At 45.0% G+C, this 17338-nt stretch overlaps 9 protein-coding genes across 9 annotated transcripts; 2 read left to right on the forward strand and 7 right to left on the reverse strand.

Annotated features, from left to right (window-relative positions):
• Positions 1-108: 108 nt before the first annotated feature.
• VTP21DRAFT_3560 (uncharacterized protein) lies at positions 109-2196 on the forward strand (the record flags this gene model as incomplete). Its single annotated transcript, XM_069393876.1, has 3 exons — positions 109-348; positions 418-1143; positions 1213-2196. 3 exons carry the CDS (start codon positions 109-111, stop codon positions 2194-2196), a joined length of 1950 nt encoding a protein of 649 aa, XP_069248998.1.
• Positions 2197-3103: 907 nt separating this feature from the next.
• Positions 3104-3508, reverse strand: VTP21DRAFT_3561 (uncharacterized protein; the record flags this gene model as incomplete). Its single annotated transcript, XM_069393877.1, has 2 exons — positions 3104-3300; positions 3367-3508. 2 exons carry the CDS (start codon positions 3506-3508, stop codon positions 3104-3106), a joined length of 339 nt encoding a protein of 112 aa, XP_069248999.1.
• Positions 3509-4064: 556 nt separating this feature from the next.
• On the forward strand, positions 4065-5549 carry VTP21DRAFT_3562 (uncharacterized protein; the record flags this gene model as incomplete). The annotated part of the gene is made up of 8 exons (XM_069393878.1): positions 4065-4073; positions 4144-4264; positions 4330-4395; positions 4467-4564; positions 4641-4797; positions 4863-4954; positions 5016-5142; positions 5209-5549. The coding sequence occupies 8 exons, from the start codon at positions 4065-4067 to the stop codon at positions 5547-5549; spliced, it is 1011 nt and encodes a 336-aa protein (XP_069249000.1).
• Positions 5550-6930: 1381 nt separating this feature from the next.
• On the reverse strand, positions 6931-8774 carry VTP21DRAFT_3563 (uncharacterized protein; the record flags this gene model as incomplete). Its single annotated transcript, XM_069393879.1, has 4 exons — positions 6931-7194; positions 7259-7489; positions 7563-8674; positions 8747-8774. The coding sequence occupies 4 exons, from the start codon at positions 8772-8774 to the stop codon at positions 6931-6933; spliced, it is 1635 nt and encodes a 544-aa protein (XP_069249001.1).
• Positions 8775-9582: 808 nt separating this feature from the next.
• VTP21DRAFT_3564 (uncharacterized protein) lies at positions 9583-9831 on the reverse strand (the record flags this gene model as incomplete). Its single annotated transcript, XM_069393880.1, has 1 exon — positions 9583-9831. One exon carries the CDS (start codon positions 9829-9831, stop codon positions 9583-9585), a length of 249 nt encoding a protein of 82 aa, XP_069249002.1.
• Positions 9832-10809: 978 nt separating this feature from the next.
• On the reverse strand, positions 10810-12347 carry VTP21DRAFT_3565 (uncharacterized protein; the record flags this gene model as incomplete). The annotated part of the gene is made up of 3 exons (XM_069393881.1): positions 10810-11574; positions 11656-12140; positions 12209-12347. The coding sequence occupies 3 exons, from the start codon at positions 12345-12347 to the stop codon at positions 10810-10812; spliced, it is 1389 nt and encodes a 462-aa protein (XP_069249003.1).
• Positions 12348-13070: 723 nt separating this feature from the next.
• Positions 13071-13746, reverse strand: VTP21DRAFT_3566 (uncharacterized protein; the record flags this gene model as incomplete). Its single annotated transcript, XM_069393882.1, has 5 exons — positions 13071-13230; positions 13301-13367; positions 13444-13482; positions 13539-13617; positions 13681-13746. The coding sequence occupies 5 exons, from the start codon at positions 13744-13746 to the stop codon at positions 13071-13073; spliced, it is 411 nt and encodes a 136-aa protein (XP_069249004.1).
• Positions 13747-15457: 1711 nt separating this feature from the next.
• Positions 15458-15879, reverse strand: VTP21DRAFT_3567 (uncharacterized protein; the record flags this gene model as incomplete). The annotated part of the gene is made up of 2 exons (XM_069393883.1): positions 15458-15598; positions 15706-15879. 2 exons carry the CDS (start codon positions 15877-15879, stop codon positions 15458-15460), a joined length of 315 nt encoding a protein of 104 aa, XP_069249005.1.
• Positions 15880-16683: 804 nt separating this feature from the next.
• On the reverse strand, positions 16684-17301 carry VTP21DRAFT_3568 (uncharacterized protein; the record flags this gene model as incomplete). The annotated part of the gene is made up of 1 exon (XM_069393884.1): positions 16684-17301. One exon carries the CDS (start codon positions 17299-17301, stop codon positions 16684-16686), a length of 618 nt encoding a protein of 205 aa, XP_069249006.1.
• Between the last annotated feature and the right edge of the window lie 37 nt (positions 17302-17338).

Genomic DNA, 17338 nt, shown 5'->3' on the forward strand with positions numbered 1-17338 from the left:
ATTTCGCCTCATTCCTTGCATTTGCTCTCCTCTTGCTCCCCCTCCCCGCTCGCCCTTGCTGCCTTCTCTCGCCGGCCCCCCTCCATTGCCCTCCCGCCATCCCCATTCATGAGCCTCCTCGAAATGGCTCGACGCGATCGAATTGCGCTGCCAACCCAAAGAGCGAGTGCACTCCGTGATCCCGCCCCATGCATGCCAACCATGCCATTAAAAATGACGGCCGCAGCCGCGGCCTCCCATGCTGCGAATGTTCCGCCGAGTATCGTAGACGCGCAAATCTCCGAAGCCGAAAGCCTCATGCACTCTACGCATGCGCTAAGTGCCTGCCAGCGCTGTAAGCGAAGAAAGGTATGTGCATTCTCTGGCATTGGATTGACATTGCGGCCCATTCTCAACGGCTCATCCATGCTCCCCTAGAATCGGTGCACCATGGAGCTGCCGTCGTGCTTCCGATGTCGAAAGTCGGGCGACCCGTGCGTCTATCCCGAAGAGCCGTACGACATGGAGGAATTCGTTCAAACCTTCATGCAGCGCATTTCGCAGACCGCGCGTCGCATGCGCGAGCTCGAGTCCAAGCTTGCCGCCACCAGCCCGAGAATCAGCCAGATTCAAAGCCTGCTGGTGCTACATCAATTTGCGCTCCAGCATCACTGGAGACTGATCCCGCTCGCCAATGGCCTCCGCATCCACACCAACCTACGCAGCGTGGCGGACCTGTTCCGCTTTATAGAGCACCAGCTGATGCGCTTTGGCTTCTCGGGCGAGCGGCTGTTTTGTAACATGCCACGGCGCTATATGGCGGCGGGGCGTCTCTCCCAAACATACCTGCGCCACTATGGGAACCTGTCCACGCAGCTAACGCGCAAGCAGCGGCTCGCCAAGCTGGACCTGGCCCACCTCGTCTCGTCCTATAAATCCGCGCTGGACTCGTTCATCTACACCTTTGACGACTGCTCCATCTTCTACCAATCGGTCGATCGCGCGGCATTCATCGACGACTACCGCTCGGGCAGGATGGACCCTTTGCTGAAGTGGTCGGTGTGGATGTGGATGGCCCATCACGTCTATTTCCAACACCCGAACTCGGATCCAAGCTACTTATTCTTGGCCGACATCGCGCATGAAAAGACGGTGGAGCTGATGGTAACTGCCCGCCTTTGAGGCCTTGCTTTTTCCACGACTAGCTCTCACACCCGCTTTCCGCCCCTGTAGAGAGAGCGCTTCGACATGCCCTCCCTGGCCACGGTCATGGCCCACGTATTTCTGTTTCTGGCGAACATGTACGAGGGCAAGGACACCGATCACATCAATCTAGCCATCCAACACCTGGAGATTTTGCGCGTCAAGTACGAGAACCCCTCCAACTCCCACATAGATGCGCGCAGCCTGGAGACATTTCGACGGGTTGCGTGGGCGGTGTACCTGGTTCATCGCATCAAAACTCTTTTTTTATTCGGCCCAGGCCGTAATGATATCCCCGTGGACACCATCCCACTCGTCCCAGAGCCTAGGCGCATGCCCCATGAGGCTCTCGAAATCGATGCCTATGTATCCTTCATCACCAACACGATGCAAATGACCGGCATGCTTCTTTCAGAGATGCGACTACGATCCGGATACCCCTCCGAAGAGGAGTTCGCCGCGAAAATGGAACGCAAATTAAAGGATTGCTTTGCCCAACTCCCATCCTACATCACTCAACCGCGCTCCAACGTCCGCTTTGCCGCGAGGTCATTATCGGAATACGAGATGGCGCTGTGCCAAGTGTACTTCCCACTGCTTCCTCCCTTGACAAGCTCTCCATCCCAGGTTCCCTCCATCTCCCCCAGGAGCCCTCCGGCCCCAGCCCCGATCCAACAGCGGGCTCTGGACCTGTGCTCGCAGGCGACTCGTCGTTCTCTCGCGACGATCAAAGGCCTCTTACAACACAAATGTTACTGCCAGATGTACGGCCTCTTCCCTCATCTGAAAATGGCTTTTCTGGTGCAGAGCCGCGTATTTTTCCTGTCGACATCTCCGGTGGAGCGCGTCAAAGCCATCGAGAGCCTTCACCTCTGTTTGAGTTTAATTCGCACTTGCGCTTCATGCTTGCGAGTGCCTGCGGGGAAAAGCCTATTGCAACAGGTGGAGGAGTTTTTCGTAGAGCATCTCTCGGACCATCCCGTGTGCGAAGAAAGAATGAACCTGGAGTCCTGAGCACCCCTACATCCATATACCTTTTGACCCCTCAGTGGTAAAAATAGCTTTTTATTTTCTCCACCATGTATAGATTTTTTTACCTTTGTTTTTTTTCTCCTTTTGTCTTCTTCACATTGTATCAGTTGCTTTAATTGCCAAGTGTATTTTATATTTATTCTATTGACACATCATTTACATTCATAAATCACTTTGAAATAAAACCCGGCGCTGTCCACCTACTGTGACGGCCCTATGGCTCGACGTGCGCTTGAAAAAGGAGATGGGTGAGGATGCTAACCTCTCCTAGCCCCATGCTCTATCCGAGGCGACAATGGTCGTTCCTGCCGTTTTTTGTGTGATCGTGGCTAAGTCTTTTGCTATTTTTTGCACTTTAGCGCACTCCACACATGACTCCGAGAGCCAGGGCTCCTGGCGAACGGCTCTGCCTACCCCCCTTCGGCTAAATCCCGGATCCAGCCAGGAAAAGTCAACCCGGAGCAGACGGAATACAAAGCATGTTATTCACTAATTGCACCTGCCAAGACGGGGAGCAGAATGCCACAGCCTCTGAGATGCAGCCCTTGTTAGAGAGTTCAAAACTGGCACCCCAGAGCTGGATCCCCGATGCTGGTTCTTGCTGTGAGGTTAAATATTTATTCTAACCTAACACGGTTCTCCACAACAAGCGATTGGCCTAGGGGAGGGGTCTTAGCTGGCCCAACCATGATGTAAGAAAGTCTGTATCCCATAGCCAGTGTGGCTCACTGAGAGCCCCCTTACTCCACACATGCGCAGACGCGTTTCTCCATATGCAGGGTTGAAGCGGCTGCTGACTCATCCTCTTGACATCTTAACACAAGAACCTTGATGGCTGTGCACTTGTTATTATTAACATGCTTCATAAATGGCAAGCTGACGGCAGAGTTCAGGATTGGCCGAAGCGAAAACTCAGATGGCCATGCGAACGAGGGGTTTGATCCGGCCCATATCGGCGGCAGCGTATGGTTGAGCACGAGATTTGAGTCAAGCTTTCAGCAATCCCGCTCAGCCAAAGGCCGTTAGCATCATCGCCCCGACAATCTCGCCCCATTCCGCGGCGGATGGAAGGGGGGCGGAAGACGTCTGTGTTTCAATTAGAGTTGATTATGCAATAGTGAATCGCTTCTCGTCGATTAGATTTCGCAACACTGGAGCGAAAGCGCTCCCATGCCAACCCCGCCTGGATCGTGACGTCCCGAGAGGAGGCTTCTGTAGTCATGGCCCAGACGCAAAGGCTCATTTTAACCTGGCTCCGCTGACGGCTTCTATTCTCGGAGACCGTCTTCCCCATCCGATTTATGGTTTAATCTAAGCATTTCGCGCTTGAATTGGTGAGTACTCAGCACTTATCAAGGCAAAATGTGCCCTCTCCAGCCAGCTCTCACAGCATGGTAGATGCTTTATTCGAAGCATTTTTTAATGCCCTTTGAAAGCCGACTGTATTTAAGATTTGCACTAGCATGTATTTCAGTAGGGATTCATCCGTATCCCTTTGCAAACTTATCTAGTCTCTGTAAAAAAAAATCTACGACGGCAAAAGATTCAGTTAATATCCCGCTGGAAAGAGTATCCCCATGCTGGTTTGTAGAACAGGGCCAGCTTCTATGAAGGACCTCTTTATATGAATTTAGGCTTGAATGAAACCATGAGCTGAGACCCTTGGTAGTTACTATCACTATCCGTGTGGTAAATGTTGTCAACTTTTTGGCGCACCAATACTCCGAGTATCGTATTTACGCTAAAGACTCTACGATGACCTTTAGCTTGCTTTAAAGGACGCTCATTTCTGGGCAAATACGCTTCACTGGTCTCATAAATTAGGTGGCAACTTATTAAACCGAGGCCTAATGGCTCAGGTATATCAATTTTATTTGCCTTGCACTTAGCAGTCACTCTAACCCACTCGTGAGCTGCTGTTCTTGTAAGCTTGCAAGTGGAGAGCAGAGATTAGCGAGCCTGAAAATGTCCCATTTCACAGAATCATCCTTGGTCGAGAAGCTCAATATGCTGAATGATACCCAGCAATGTATCGGAGTGGTATCACACTGTGAGTAACTCCATCTCATTCTCGTTCCAATTAAGATCTTACGGCAAAACTCTTCTGATCAATAGGGATGGTCTTTCATCGGAGGAACGCTAAAGACTGTGTTCGGATTTGGGAGCAAGAATTGAGGAAGGGTGTGTGATATCTTGCTGAAAATATCAATCGGGTGTGACCTAATCCTAACTAAATGGCTATCTCGTTTTAGTTTCCCCCGCCAAAAAACTCTCTTTTGTATATCTGTGTAATGATGTTTGCCAAATATCACGAAAGAAGGGCACCGAGTTTTTGGATGCCTTTCGAGATGTACGCATTGGGTTTCATTGTTTTGCGTTAATGGGATGTATTTTTTTTTTTCTTATGTTATATTTCCGTTAATTAGGTATTGCCAAGGGCTCTGGAACACGCTTACCGTAAAAACCCACCCGACGTCCAAAAGAAAATAGTTCGTGTCCTGGATGTGTGGAAAGAGAGGCAAGTGTATCCTGAGGAATTTGTGGAAGCATTGATAGCACGACTTGGGCAAAATAGCAAAAGAGGTTAGATTTTTATTCACAAAACTTAAGGGTCTATGGGTAAATAGGTTAATTTTTCTATTATCTAGAGGAAAAGGTCGAAAAGCCCGGTCCTCAACTTGTTCCACAGCCTAAATCACAGGAAAATTCACAAGAAAGCAAAAAGAGAAGCCGCAGAGAGGTATTTCCTTATCCCTTGGTGTGTCAGAATGGATTGTAATATTCACTTTCCCCTCCTACAGTCCGAACTTTTCACTGTTCTATCGGAGCTGGAGGAGTCCGATTCGCAAATTGACAAAGTATATAAACAGACGGAGCAGATATGCTCTGCACTAGCCTCCTCGTTTAAAGCCAATAAAGAAGCCAATGGTAATACAGGCCTGAAGATACCTTGCTTTTGCTACGGAATTCAATAATTAACCTCTCTCGGTTTAGAACTGGGTCAGGATCCAGGCCGCTTTGAGCCCTTCCTCTTGAATCTTAAGCAACATCTCGAAGGGCAGATCGACAAACGTTCTCAGTTCAGGGAATCCCTTGCATCCCTTGCCAACGAGCAGTCGGACCATATTACCCGTGACCGGGCGAAACTCTATCGGCTAGTCGATCTAATCCAAGATATACGCCATTTGAAGAGGGAATATGACAAGCGGTTACCCCAGTATAGTAGTAGGGGCCAAGTGGAAGCACCCCCTCCTACGTCGAGAAAGATCTCTGATCCAAGAGCCCATGACGGGGGAAAAAAGGTACAGCCTAGGCCACCCGAGAGAGGAAAGTAGGAAAACGGTCGCCACCAACCGTGTCGTTTGCAGTCACTGACTGGAAAGCTACCACTTTGGGCCTGCATACCCTCCACTCTCCCGCACCATTCATGGCCCATTCTAGGAGTCGAAAAAGAGAGATCCTATCTCGAGGGTGATCCCAATTTATTGTCATGGTCTATGTACAAGCGATAACTGTTTTTTAAAATTATTAGCTGCGATTTCTTTCCTTCCTGCTTCTTTTTTTTTGCTTCTACTTTAGTTCTCTGAAGTTTGGTTTAGTTGATATGGATGTGAATGTGAATGCGAGTGTAAATACATTTATCTATTCTAGTCTATGAATTTATTATTTTTCGTTGCGGAGAAGAACGACGAATTCAAGCATGCAAGTTCTACATGAACGGGAGGAATAAAAATGGCTAGACTTGAGGAGGAATCCTCTGGGAGGAAGCGACTATTGTAGGCTTTTTCGTAAATCCCACCTTTACAGGAAATATCTCCACATTCTGAATGGTTATTTGCCACTGCTGTACTCTTTTATTATTTGCGTACATTCTATCTAAATCGTTCAATTGAGTAGTATACAGGCTCCACCAGCCCAATATGTCCTTTCAAAATCGGGGCTGCAGGACAAACTGCTCGAAAACCGGCTACGTTTTCTATTTTTTACGCCTCCCTGTAGTTTTTAAAAACCCCAATTTAATATATTGAAAGGACGGATGGAGGAGGATAGAGTTAAAACATTGCGGTGCACGAAAATAAAATGAATGTTAGATGCTCCGCATTCTCACAGGAGAACAATACAAATCTGGTCAATGTAACGTAATCAAGTAGTCAAGTAAAATATAGTTATGGATTTAGGATTGATTAATCTAAATCCGTTTGACCTTCAGTGTCCGTAACGGACCATAGAGAGGAGTAGGGAGGGTTAATGTCAGTGAGCAATACTCGAATGAAATATTCAGTCGCAATGCTATATTCACACAAACTTCTACTACGGTTGAAAGAGTACTATCCGCCAACGGCGGAGAAATCAATCCTGGTTATTAACAACATTTTCAAGTTAGTAGCAAGTCCTTAGTTTTATAAAAATAAATTTAGATCTCAATTTCATTGCATTTTCTCTCAAAATTTTAACACCGTATTTTTCTTAGTAGGCAAGGAATCAATATCCCTCGTAGCCATTTTGGGTTGTACCATTTTTTTTTTCTTTTCAACGTTTGTAATATGCCCCGAAAAATAGCTGTTGTTGGGAAATAAAATAGAATAGTGTGTTCATGGCAAAAATGGTAAATAAAAAGTCGCGTTGGGATATAGTACAATATAGGAATGTGACGAAAATAATTAAAAGAATCTAAATGAACTTGGAGCTAAAAAAAAAAAACAATTAAAAATCCAGCTATCTCTTCGCCACTCCACACTTTTGGCAGTACACCTTCCCGAGCCTTTCTCTAAAATTCCCATCGACAATCACCTCTTCACACGCACAGCAAACAAAATGTTCCGGATGCCACTTTTTACCTAGAGCAGTAATGGCTCGACCCTCAATCGGCATACGACACTTCTCACACACATAACCAAGGTGCATGCGGAAATGTCGCTCGCAATAAGGCAGGTTTTGGCGCACAAAAAATCGACCATCCTCAAACGGCTCGAAACAGTCCTAGAAGGTTATACAAACATGAAGCCAAGACTACGACATTGTTAATAAAAAAATCCCTACTCACCATACAGACAAAGCATTTCTTGTGCCATTGCCCTCCTATTGCTTGCACATAATCCTCCGTTATCATGATGTTGCAGCGCCGGCAACGCACTGCAAACTTCTTTGTATGGCATTTTTCGCAGTATGGATGCCCTTCATGGACCATAAACCCTCCAGACTCAAAGGGTGAGCCACATTCTCTGCAAAAGAAGTGACCAGGATGGTAGGTTTTGCCGAGAGCAGTGAGGCATTGCTGAAAGTTAAAAGGAGAAAAAGTCAACTGCTATTATCAACGCATTCATACAGAAGCGCCCAGCGTTACTTACATCCTCAATCGGCGTCTTGCAGTATTCACATCTCGGACTAAACAGCTCGTGATAATCGACATGACAATAGGGATACCCATCTCGTTCATAGTAAGCAATGTGCTCCAGGGATTGTCCACAGTGTTTGCATATGAAATGGTCGGGGTGCCAGCTCTTTCCAAGTGCTGTCACGACGATTCCCCGAATATGTTCGCCGCAGCCAGCACATTTCAGGCCGGCAGCTGATAGAGTGCTTGCGATAGGCCGCTTTTCGGCTTCCGCGTCACCCGCAGAGTCACCGAAAGAAATGGTGGGGATAGGCCCAACAGATATACTTGGGATAGAGGTCGGTGCTGCATTATCTCCAACGGATATGGATGGTATGGGTGGTTGCGTCTCGTTTGATTCCATTTGTGCGACTGATGGATATTTCATTGCCGCATTCTTTGCCTGAGGCGTGGTCCATTGCTCGGTCGATTTGTTATCATTGGCGGCCCCAGCAAACACAGTGCGAGGAGTAGGAGGCAGCCCTTTTTCTGTCGGATCCTCTCTTTTATTGCTGCTTGTGCTAGGGCTGGCCAGAGTCAGATTTGCAAGCGAAGGCAGGGTGATGTCATTCATTAAGTCATCGATACTTCGATAAGCGCCCCGATCCTCACTTCGGTTTGGTGGCGGTCCTTGTGATTTTGATGGTAGCTGCCGAGAGACCTGCTCTTTGGGCGGTGATTGTGTGTTTGTAGTGTTCGAGTGTGGTGGCGGCACCGGATGTCGAGCTTGAGAATCGGCAGCGCCAGATTGCGAAGGGGTTGCTGACGGCATGGGATATTGCCTGCTCTCGCCTGGATCTCTCTCCCCTGCGCTGTACGATAATGATCTTCCCATACCAGTCCCACTGCCTTGACCCTGCATATCTCCACGAATTATGGGTGGAAATCCTCGCAAGGAACTTGGCTTAGGAGGGGTAGGCAATGGACGGCGACTAGATGGATCAGGATCGGGGCGCTTGGGTTGGCCATGCGTTGGTGGGCGGGGGCCGGTGAGACTATTACGGTGTGCACGTGGAAGAGGTGCCGTTGTTGAGGAGGAATCTGAGGATTTTTGTTGTTTGGAAGAGATCGACTTGAGATAGCGATCTAAAAATAAAAAGCGAGTTAGCGCGTTGGGGGGTCCAGGGATCCAAATGGTAGCAAAGAAATCGTGGTTACCAAGTTCTTCTCTTGTCATGTAGGACATTCTGCCAAAATAATTATGTATTCTGCTCTGTTCTGCGGGTAGATTAGTAGAGCTTCCTTGGAGTTGAAATAGAAACTGAGCGCGTCAATCTTGTAAAATCGACGGAACTATTTATAAACTCGCTTGGACAGCTCCGAATTTACCAAGAAAATTTACCAAGTCGATCCCCGCCCATAATTCGAGTGCAGAACGCAAAGCAAATAGGCAAGCCAGGTATCTACGAAGTGGGTGCTGAGATATCAAATGCTTTTACTTGGTACCCTCTAGTTGATTTATTGTTTTCTTCTGTCCGTCATCTTTAATTGGGGCAGAAATATATTATTATGAGAAACCAAAGAGTGACTTTATTTCACTATGATTATCAAGATGTACAACCCAATTAGTTGCCAATGATACCAATTCTTTTCTATAGACTCAACCACTATCTGATACTATGATCAGCGGAACCTGCGTTTTCTCCTGGTTAGTTTATGCCAACGGATATCTGGAGAGTAAGAAACATAGAAAATATACCTTGTGTATACTCAAAACAATTGTGCAAATAAGAAATCAAAGGTAAAAAGGCATTCACCTTTCAATATTGGGCGTGAAGTTTTAACTCATTTCACACATCACTCCAAATATTTATTCAACACTATATTATTTTTCTGGGTGTTTAAACTTTAAATATTATTGTAAATGTAGCTATTGAGCTAAAGAAAACAATTAAAATACACACTGCTCTTTATAAAAGTATCTAAGAGACGAAAAGAACAGAGGTTCAAATCCTGAGGTAAAGTCCACACATGCTAGATTCAAGTTTTAACATCTAGTCTGCGATCCCCTGCTTACATTTGACCCTGCCATTGATCTGAGCACAGCATGCTTCATATTTCTTTACCGAATCCCCCCAATCTTTGGTCCGGCACACATTTCCGTACATAGAGCCTTCAGCCGGAATACAGCAACTTCCATCGTAGTCGGGCTTAAAGCAAGAGCAAAGGCCGATATCTTTCGCGTAAGCCGGAGCAATAATGGCGACCATCATTAGTAAGAAAAAGACACTTCTAACGGACATGATGTTCTTTCTGAATATATCTTGATCTGAGACAGGGTCTGGTGCGATTTTTGTTGCAAAGCTGAGGAGTATCCTCCTAAGGCGACTTTTATAAAAGGAGCCTATAAAGTTTATTGTAAAAATAGATTTACATTTCCACTTGAACCGCATAAGCCTGCTGCGCCTCTCTAAGTTCGATCAAGTTAATTTTGGACCGCGGAAGGGCTGACTCAGAGGGAATGTACATATATATACTTGCTTAAGACAACTTATCTTGGATAAACGAATTTCAGCATTGGAGAGATCCAAGTGAAGCATAGAACGGCCTTTTACAGATTATTTTACTACTCCTCATTTTAGGCTTACCCAAAGTTGTAAAATATGCGGTGGGACAGGAAGTCCTTGGCAGCGGCCAGATCATACCATCTTAACCCTCCATATTCTCACCCCATAAATCGTCACGCTTTGCATGGTCATACTTCTGCATCGTTATATCAGGAGTAAAATTGGAAGAATAAAGGCTTTCTTCTCCAAATACCTGTCTTTAAGGAAGCTAGAATAAGGGCTTTCAATGCCCAAGCTGCGTGGTAGCAAGAGAGCAGGACGTGGGATTCGGTGAACATTGTCTAAGATCGAGAAACCTCTTTTAGTGAGGTCTGTATTATATGTTGATTGTAACAATATGTTTGCAATATCCGCCAACAGGGAGGGAGTCTGTAAAAATTCTTTAAAAATTTGAAAATGATCAATGGAACGCCAACTGTTAATGCCATGATATGCAAGGAGACGAAATTTATTGAACTTCTGGCAGGGATGTCAGCTTGTTCGGAAAAACTTTCAGAAAACGTAGAAATTATATCCGTATCATCCTATTGACCGGACTTCATTTGCTTCAAAAGAAAGGTACTAGTCATATAAATAATGGAAGGCGCCACGATAGAGTTGGCCCAAAAAAGAACTCAGCCTGTTAAATATACATTACGATAAATACTGTTACAATTATTGCTCATCCGCTTTCTCCTCAAAGAACTCCACAAGGGCCTGGCCGAATCGTATCATGGCCTGCTCCAGATCCTCATCAGATGCATATGTGAAACTAGCTCTGAAGAAAGGAGCTTGGTCCCAGTCGAGGAAATTCTCTGCTGAACATTGACTGCCAGGTACTAGCAATATCTTTCGCTTAATGCAGAGCTCAAAGAGAGCCTCCATCGAGAACTGCTCACGGCCCGGTGGTGGCGTGATTTTGATCCACATGAACATACCGCCCAAGGGTTCGGTAAAGCTGGCATATTTTGCGGGGACATGTTTCTTTGCTGCCGAATAAAGGACATTGCGTTTCTTCTCGTAATACACTCGGATCTTCTCCAAGTGTCTCGTCCATCCCTCTTGACCCCATACTTTTGACAGTAGCTGTGACATGATGGCCTGTGAAAAGCCAGACGGCTGTTGCGTGCTCACCTCATTGCTGTATGAATAGATGGTATTGATTTGAGAGTTGCTGGTTATCCACCCCAGACGGGATCCTGGGGCTATCACTTTGGAGAAGGAATCAAGCCGGATGACGCGGCCGTCTGTATCGAGCGACAGTATGGTGGGCATTAATTTGAAGGGCTCCGTTTGAGGAGTCTCAGAAGAGGAGTACTGGAGGTAATAGTACGGATCGTCTTCTATAATGATAAGGTTGTAGCGCTGGCAGATAGAATAGATTTTTTTGCGACGAGCAAGAGACATGGTTGCCCCTGTAGGGTTTTGCCCTGTTGGAATCTTCAGAGAAACGTTAGCTTTCGATCTTTTCCCAGACGACGTCTTCGATGGCTATGGCCAAACTTTTTTTTTTTACTTTACCAAATAGATAACTCGCGGTTTTTTCTCATTTTCTGGCCAAGTGCTCAATGTTTCTTCTAGTTTCTCCGGTATCATACCCTCCACATCCATCTCGATGCCCCGCATCTTCATACCCAGGGCAAACACCGTTTCCAGCACGGATGGATAGGTCCATTCATCCGCAATCAACACATCTCCCTCCTGGCATAACATCCTGACTGCTTTCTCAAATCCGTCTGTATTCCCTGCCGAGATAGACACCTGCCAGTCATCATAGGGTGGGGAATAGAAATCAGCAACGTGCTGGCGTAAGAAGGAGATAAGTTTAGGAGAACCGAATCCTAGGCCGTACTGTAGATCATCAGCAAGGCAAGTGATGGCTTCGGAGGTCGGGTCGGAAGGCACAAGTACAGTCTGTTTGGAAGCGCTCGAACCGACGGGGATGTGGGGGGACGCGACTTCGGCGGCGATATTAAGAAAAGGGAAACTGGATGGGCTTGGAAGCCCTGGAGAGAATGGGTGCGTTTAATCTTATGCGATTGGGATAACCGTGACTTCTAGACTGTGTACTTACCTCCGCCGAGAGAGATCATTTCTGGCACTTTAACATACTTGAGCAGCGACTTTAGAGGACTGGGCATCCGCCGCTTTGCTTCCGCGCTCAAAAAAGGAGTATAGTCTTGGATGATGATTTTTTCAGCACGACTTCCCATGGTAACGACTTCCTTTTTTTTTCTTTATGGAGTGAAAGGAGGAGGGTGAGAACCATATCCTCCATGCAAAAAGTCTCACTCCTTTTAAACCCACCAGCGTTTGATGAAATGTCAAAACGCCTCCTCGAATTTTATTCCATTTACACTCAACCGCGTACAACAGTTCCATAAGATTAGCAAAAATTGATGGAGCCATTTCCCACGGTCAACTCAGTCTCTTTGTTGAATCATCTTGCCTCATAGCAAAGGAAACCCGTCACTTATGCATCGAATTTCATATTCGAGCAACGGAATCCATCTGAATCATGGTTGCATCATTCTTACTCAGATGATCTTCGTTTATTTTTATTTCCTCTCCAGTTAACCCTTGTTGACAGGAATTCGACCCTTGGTCTTATGAACCTTTCTGAACACCTAGATTATCTAAGCCAATGAGATGTCCGTATTTCGAAATATGGAGGGCCTTTTGATTTCGTAAGGGGAACACTAATTTTAATTTCCAAGAGCTCAGTGTTCAAGTGCTCAAGCGCTCAGTTGAAGAAACCCAGTAATCAAATCCTATTTAAAGCTTGTCCCCCACCGAGGTTTAGCCAATGTAGTCGTCTACTTGATATCACACAAGATGGGTTTGAACTTTGCAAACTAAATGGCGGCTTTCTATTGACTCTTTATTAAATAAAATATGATGCTTTCTGTAATCGCCTGGTGATTTCCCCCCCTCCCCTATAATTTGCTCAGTTTAGTCAATACATTTTCGGCATCCGCAAACCACGGCATGCCACTCGTAAAGGCCAGACGATGCAGAAAGCTTGAAAAGGGTAAACCAACGACATGCAAGTGTAAGTGGGGTTGGGAGTTGAAGGGAGGGCGATGGAATCCCATCCTGAACCGTCAAAAGTATTATTAGCATTGAATATCTGAATAGGCAGACTTAGTAGAAGAAAATGGAATACCGAGAATTCTCTGGAGAATAACCATGCTTTGTGAGGAGTTCCTTTCCGTGCTGGATCATTGATTTCACTAATATGGTGTACAATGTACATGGCGTTTGAACGCTTACTTGGTACCCAAATGCAAACACCAAAATCAAACTTACACAGTGTTGTATCTTCCGAAGTTAAATCTTTAATCGTTCCTATTGACCATTTCATCAGCAGAAGCATTATTGATAAATACAGGACAGCTTATCACCATAGTGCTTTCGTGGGATTACAAGTAGATGCAATTTTCCATGAGGGGCTATGTCATGGAATGCGATAAAATCTTTGTTCTGTCAATAAATTCTGTCAAGCTTAAAATTGGCTGGAATTAATGCAAAGGGTCGATTGATTACCTCCCACGCAATACGAAATCCGGTCTCGGGACGGACATCACAGAAAATGCAAGGCTTGACTGTCATGAGCGACTATATAATGAGTGGAGAAGTATTGATCGGTATATGGGATTCCTAAACAATCATTGTATAAATTGTAGAGTCGCTCGCAACCAGCGGGACCTCTTTGAGGCTGAGCTCTAGAGGTGCTCATGATTTGGAAGAATGACCGCTGAGCCACACTTCAATTTTTCAACAGTCTAGGAATATTCCGCTCGACAATATAAACGTAGCCGTTAAACTTTCCTATCAAACTCATCGTTATCTGGCGATGTCACGAATTTGAGCATGATCACAATGGATCATGCAATATTCGCAAGATCTCCCCAAATTTGCGTCCACCAAGTATACTTCAGAACTTTCCTTTTCTATTAGGGTGACCGCCCGATTGACATATGCACGTGGACTGCATGCCCAATAACGATACTTTAATAGTTACAGTGGCGACAGTGCTGTGCATAAGTTGATTCACGGGCTCATTCAGCTGCTATGCATAAAACATAGACTGAGATCCCTGCACTTATCGCTAAGTGAGCGCTTAAGGATCGAATCGAATGTGCTATTGCGTTTTCGCGTGCTACCTTTAACAAGGAGATTAACCAGTCTTGAGTCGATGTATCAATGTTAAAAAAAAAAAAAGAAAGATGATTATTCTAGAAGAAAACTATGGTTGTCTCTGTCAATATTTAACTAAGAACTAAATATCTATAGGGTAGAGGGATAATGCCGAGGCCAAATGGCTTTGGCACAGTGACTATGAAACCAAAAAGGCTCTGAAAAAAGTAGGGGAGTGAAGCAGACTCGCATAAGGATCGTCGTGGCGGTCTGCGGAAAACTATATCAGAGCATATTTCCTTACACTCTTCACTTCTTAAAAAATGTCTTTCCCCAACACTTTGTTCGTACTCTTGAATCACGCCTTGTGTGCGTTCGTGAGAATGCTAAGGGGTTCCCAAGTTGATCCGGAGTCGTGATATGCAGCTAATTTGATAAGATACTTGATTCTATGGACTCCGATTGTTCCCTTATTAAGAATGTGCTCGACTATGTATTCAAGTGTTTGTGTTAAGATTGGTTCATCTAAATAGAGCATCGTCAGCAACGTCTGACTTTCCAGGTTGATGCAAATTGTCAAAGTCGTACTCTTGAACAAGCCTTATCCAGCTATCTGGACGTGTTGTTAAAGAAGGCTGAGTATATAAAAAAGTACAATGGAGTAATCTGTGTTAATGTTGAAATGATTACCCTCGCGAGAGACATACCAAGAGCGAAGAGTGTGTGTTGTGGCCAAAAGTTTCTTTTCGTGTGCGGCATAGTTTGCTTAGCTGGAGATCACTTGCGGGATTATGCAATATGTTGGAGAATATTGTTCCTGGCTGATTGAGTCAGTATGGGGTGTCTGGGTAACCTTTTTGTAGATAACAAAATTTGTAACCGAAGTCGATGTAGCAATCTTCCAAAAAAATGAAAGAGAATTTATTCCAAAAGAAAGCTATGGTTTTTCTTGTAAATACTAATCTAAGAAATACAAATTTATAATATAAATGACTCTGCTTTGCTTCTTAGAAATACGATGATTTTTACTCTGCTTTCGCGCTCTCTCTTTTGATTCCGAAGAAGATATGCTCTCACTCGCGAGCTCTTCGGTCAATTCTTCAAAAATGGGGGCGTGTTCTGAAGCTATGTAACAAAAGCGGTCGCTAAAGTTTCCTGCCAGTTTGATTTCTACGAGCATTGCTTATGAGATTGAAGTGAGGTGGTTTTGCATCTGCAGGTTAATATCCCAGAGAGGCTTAAGCCAATAGTGGCAGAGAGTATCAGGGGCGATGTCGCGATTGTGTTCTACGAATTTCGTGACTGATGCAATAAGCTCATCGGCCTATCGTGTGACCAGCTTGTCGCCATTTTGCACAATTATGCATTATTCAATGTGGTTGTTCTTGCAGACAGTCGTCGCGGTTTCAGTTTGAACAATAATGATTTTACCAGGTTCACGGTTGCGCATATTAAAGGCATTAAACGGTATCGACTCTTCTGGACCATGCACCACTGAATCACAGACGGGACGTCGATTCCATTACTATTGCGTGATATATTGAATGCGTATTTGGACCAGAGGATAGAGGATCGACCACCTTTTAAGGCCCATATTGAGTCCATTCTGTCAATCAATCTAGACAAAGCAGAATCCTATTGGAGGCCTGCATTTAATAGAGGGACCGTACTAAACAACCTAAATACGCTGATACCCAAGATGTGCGGCAATTAAGCTCTCTTAATTATTTATTGAAAATCGAGTATATCGAACATTAATACAGTATATTTATACAGTTTCTCTAACATTTACAGATTATATTTCTGATTCTTATTCCAATAGGTTTATTTTATTCCAATATAATTATCTCTAAGAAAAATATATAAACCTATCTTTAAAATCCTAAATGTGAAAATACGATCCGATGCTTCGATCACCCTTGAAACTTAATATCATTATACAATTCCTGCTGTTTATTCCTAGCAATTCTTTGCTTGAGCCAAGCGTATGCGACGACCTAATTGAAATGAGCAGGGCAAAATCGGCAGGCTACACATTTTGGTGATGGGAACCACGGATTGAATGAAATGAGCAGGTAATAGTAAACGGAAAAATAGGATCACTCCAAATCAATATTACCATTAATTGGAATCTCAGCCGATTTTTTTTACAAGGATTCGGACGGTGTAGGTATTTGAAAGATTCAAGGTCAATTGGACTCAAGTTATTCCTGATATTAAAGAGTGGCCTCAAGGTGATTTCGAAGTAAACCGAGTTAAATTAGACATTAAAATGGATTAAAATGGAAAATATTCTACAAGAAACTCAATAATGAAGAAGCATGGCACACCAAAGAAATTAAAAAAGGCACACAACACAACACTAAAACACAACCGTAACAGTATCCACCTTACAATTTGCTATGTCATTTAACGTAATATAGCGGCCCGTCTTTTCCGCTTCTCCAGTAGAGTTGCACCATCCATATTCAAATGGAAATCGGTTGGTTTATGTTGAGCCTGGTGCTGCTTCATTTGGTGGCGTACCGCCATATGTTGTCGCTGCCGCTCTTGTCCTGCATTCCTCTCGTTATAATTGTTTGACTTGGGAGCATTTTGCGGAAGAACAAGATTAAACTTGCCAACATTCTGGGGCGGTTGCACACGAATAATACGCTGTTGCCTAACATCGGCACCCCCGTTATTTGCTCGGGGCGGGAGAGGTAGGACGAAGTTATCGGCAGCTGTCTGCTCGACCTCTTCCCTGTTTTCCTTCTCTTCTGCGATCGCCATTTCTTCTCTTCTATCCTGAAGTCGCTCCACCATTCCTCTCTCTTCCTCCATGAGTTGAACTGTATAGCACACATCAAATACCTCCTTCAATGCCGCCACTCCAGGTGACAGCACTGGCTCTTCCTCCATATTCGCGTTCTTAAATTCACCTTCCGTTGATTTCCCTGATTCCATTCGAGCTTCTGTCGAAGAAATACTACTACCAACGCCTGAGTCTTCCTCTTTCTCTCGCACAATAGCTTCAGCTGGGGCCATTCGCTTGTCGCGGAGGAACTCAGATCTCACCCAAGGA

This window comes from Calcarisporiella thermophila (assembly GCF_041956535.1).
Source record: "Calcarisporiella thermophila strain CBS 279.70 unplaced genomic scaffold VTP21scaffold_18, whole genome shotgun sequence".
Classification (NCBI taxonomy): domain Eukaryota; kingdom Fungi; phylum Calcarisporiellomycota; class Calcarisporiellomycetes; order Calcarisporiellales; family Calcarisporiellaceae; genus Calcarisporiella; species Calcarisporiella thermophila.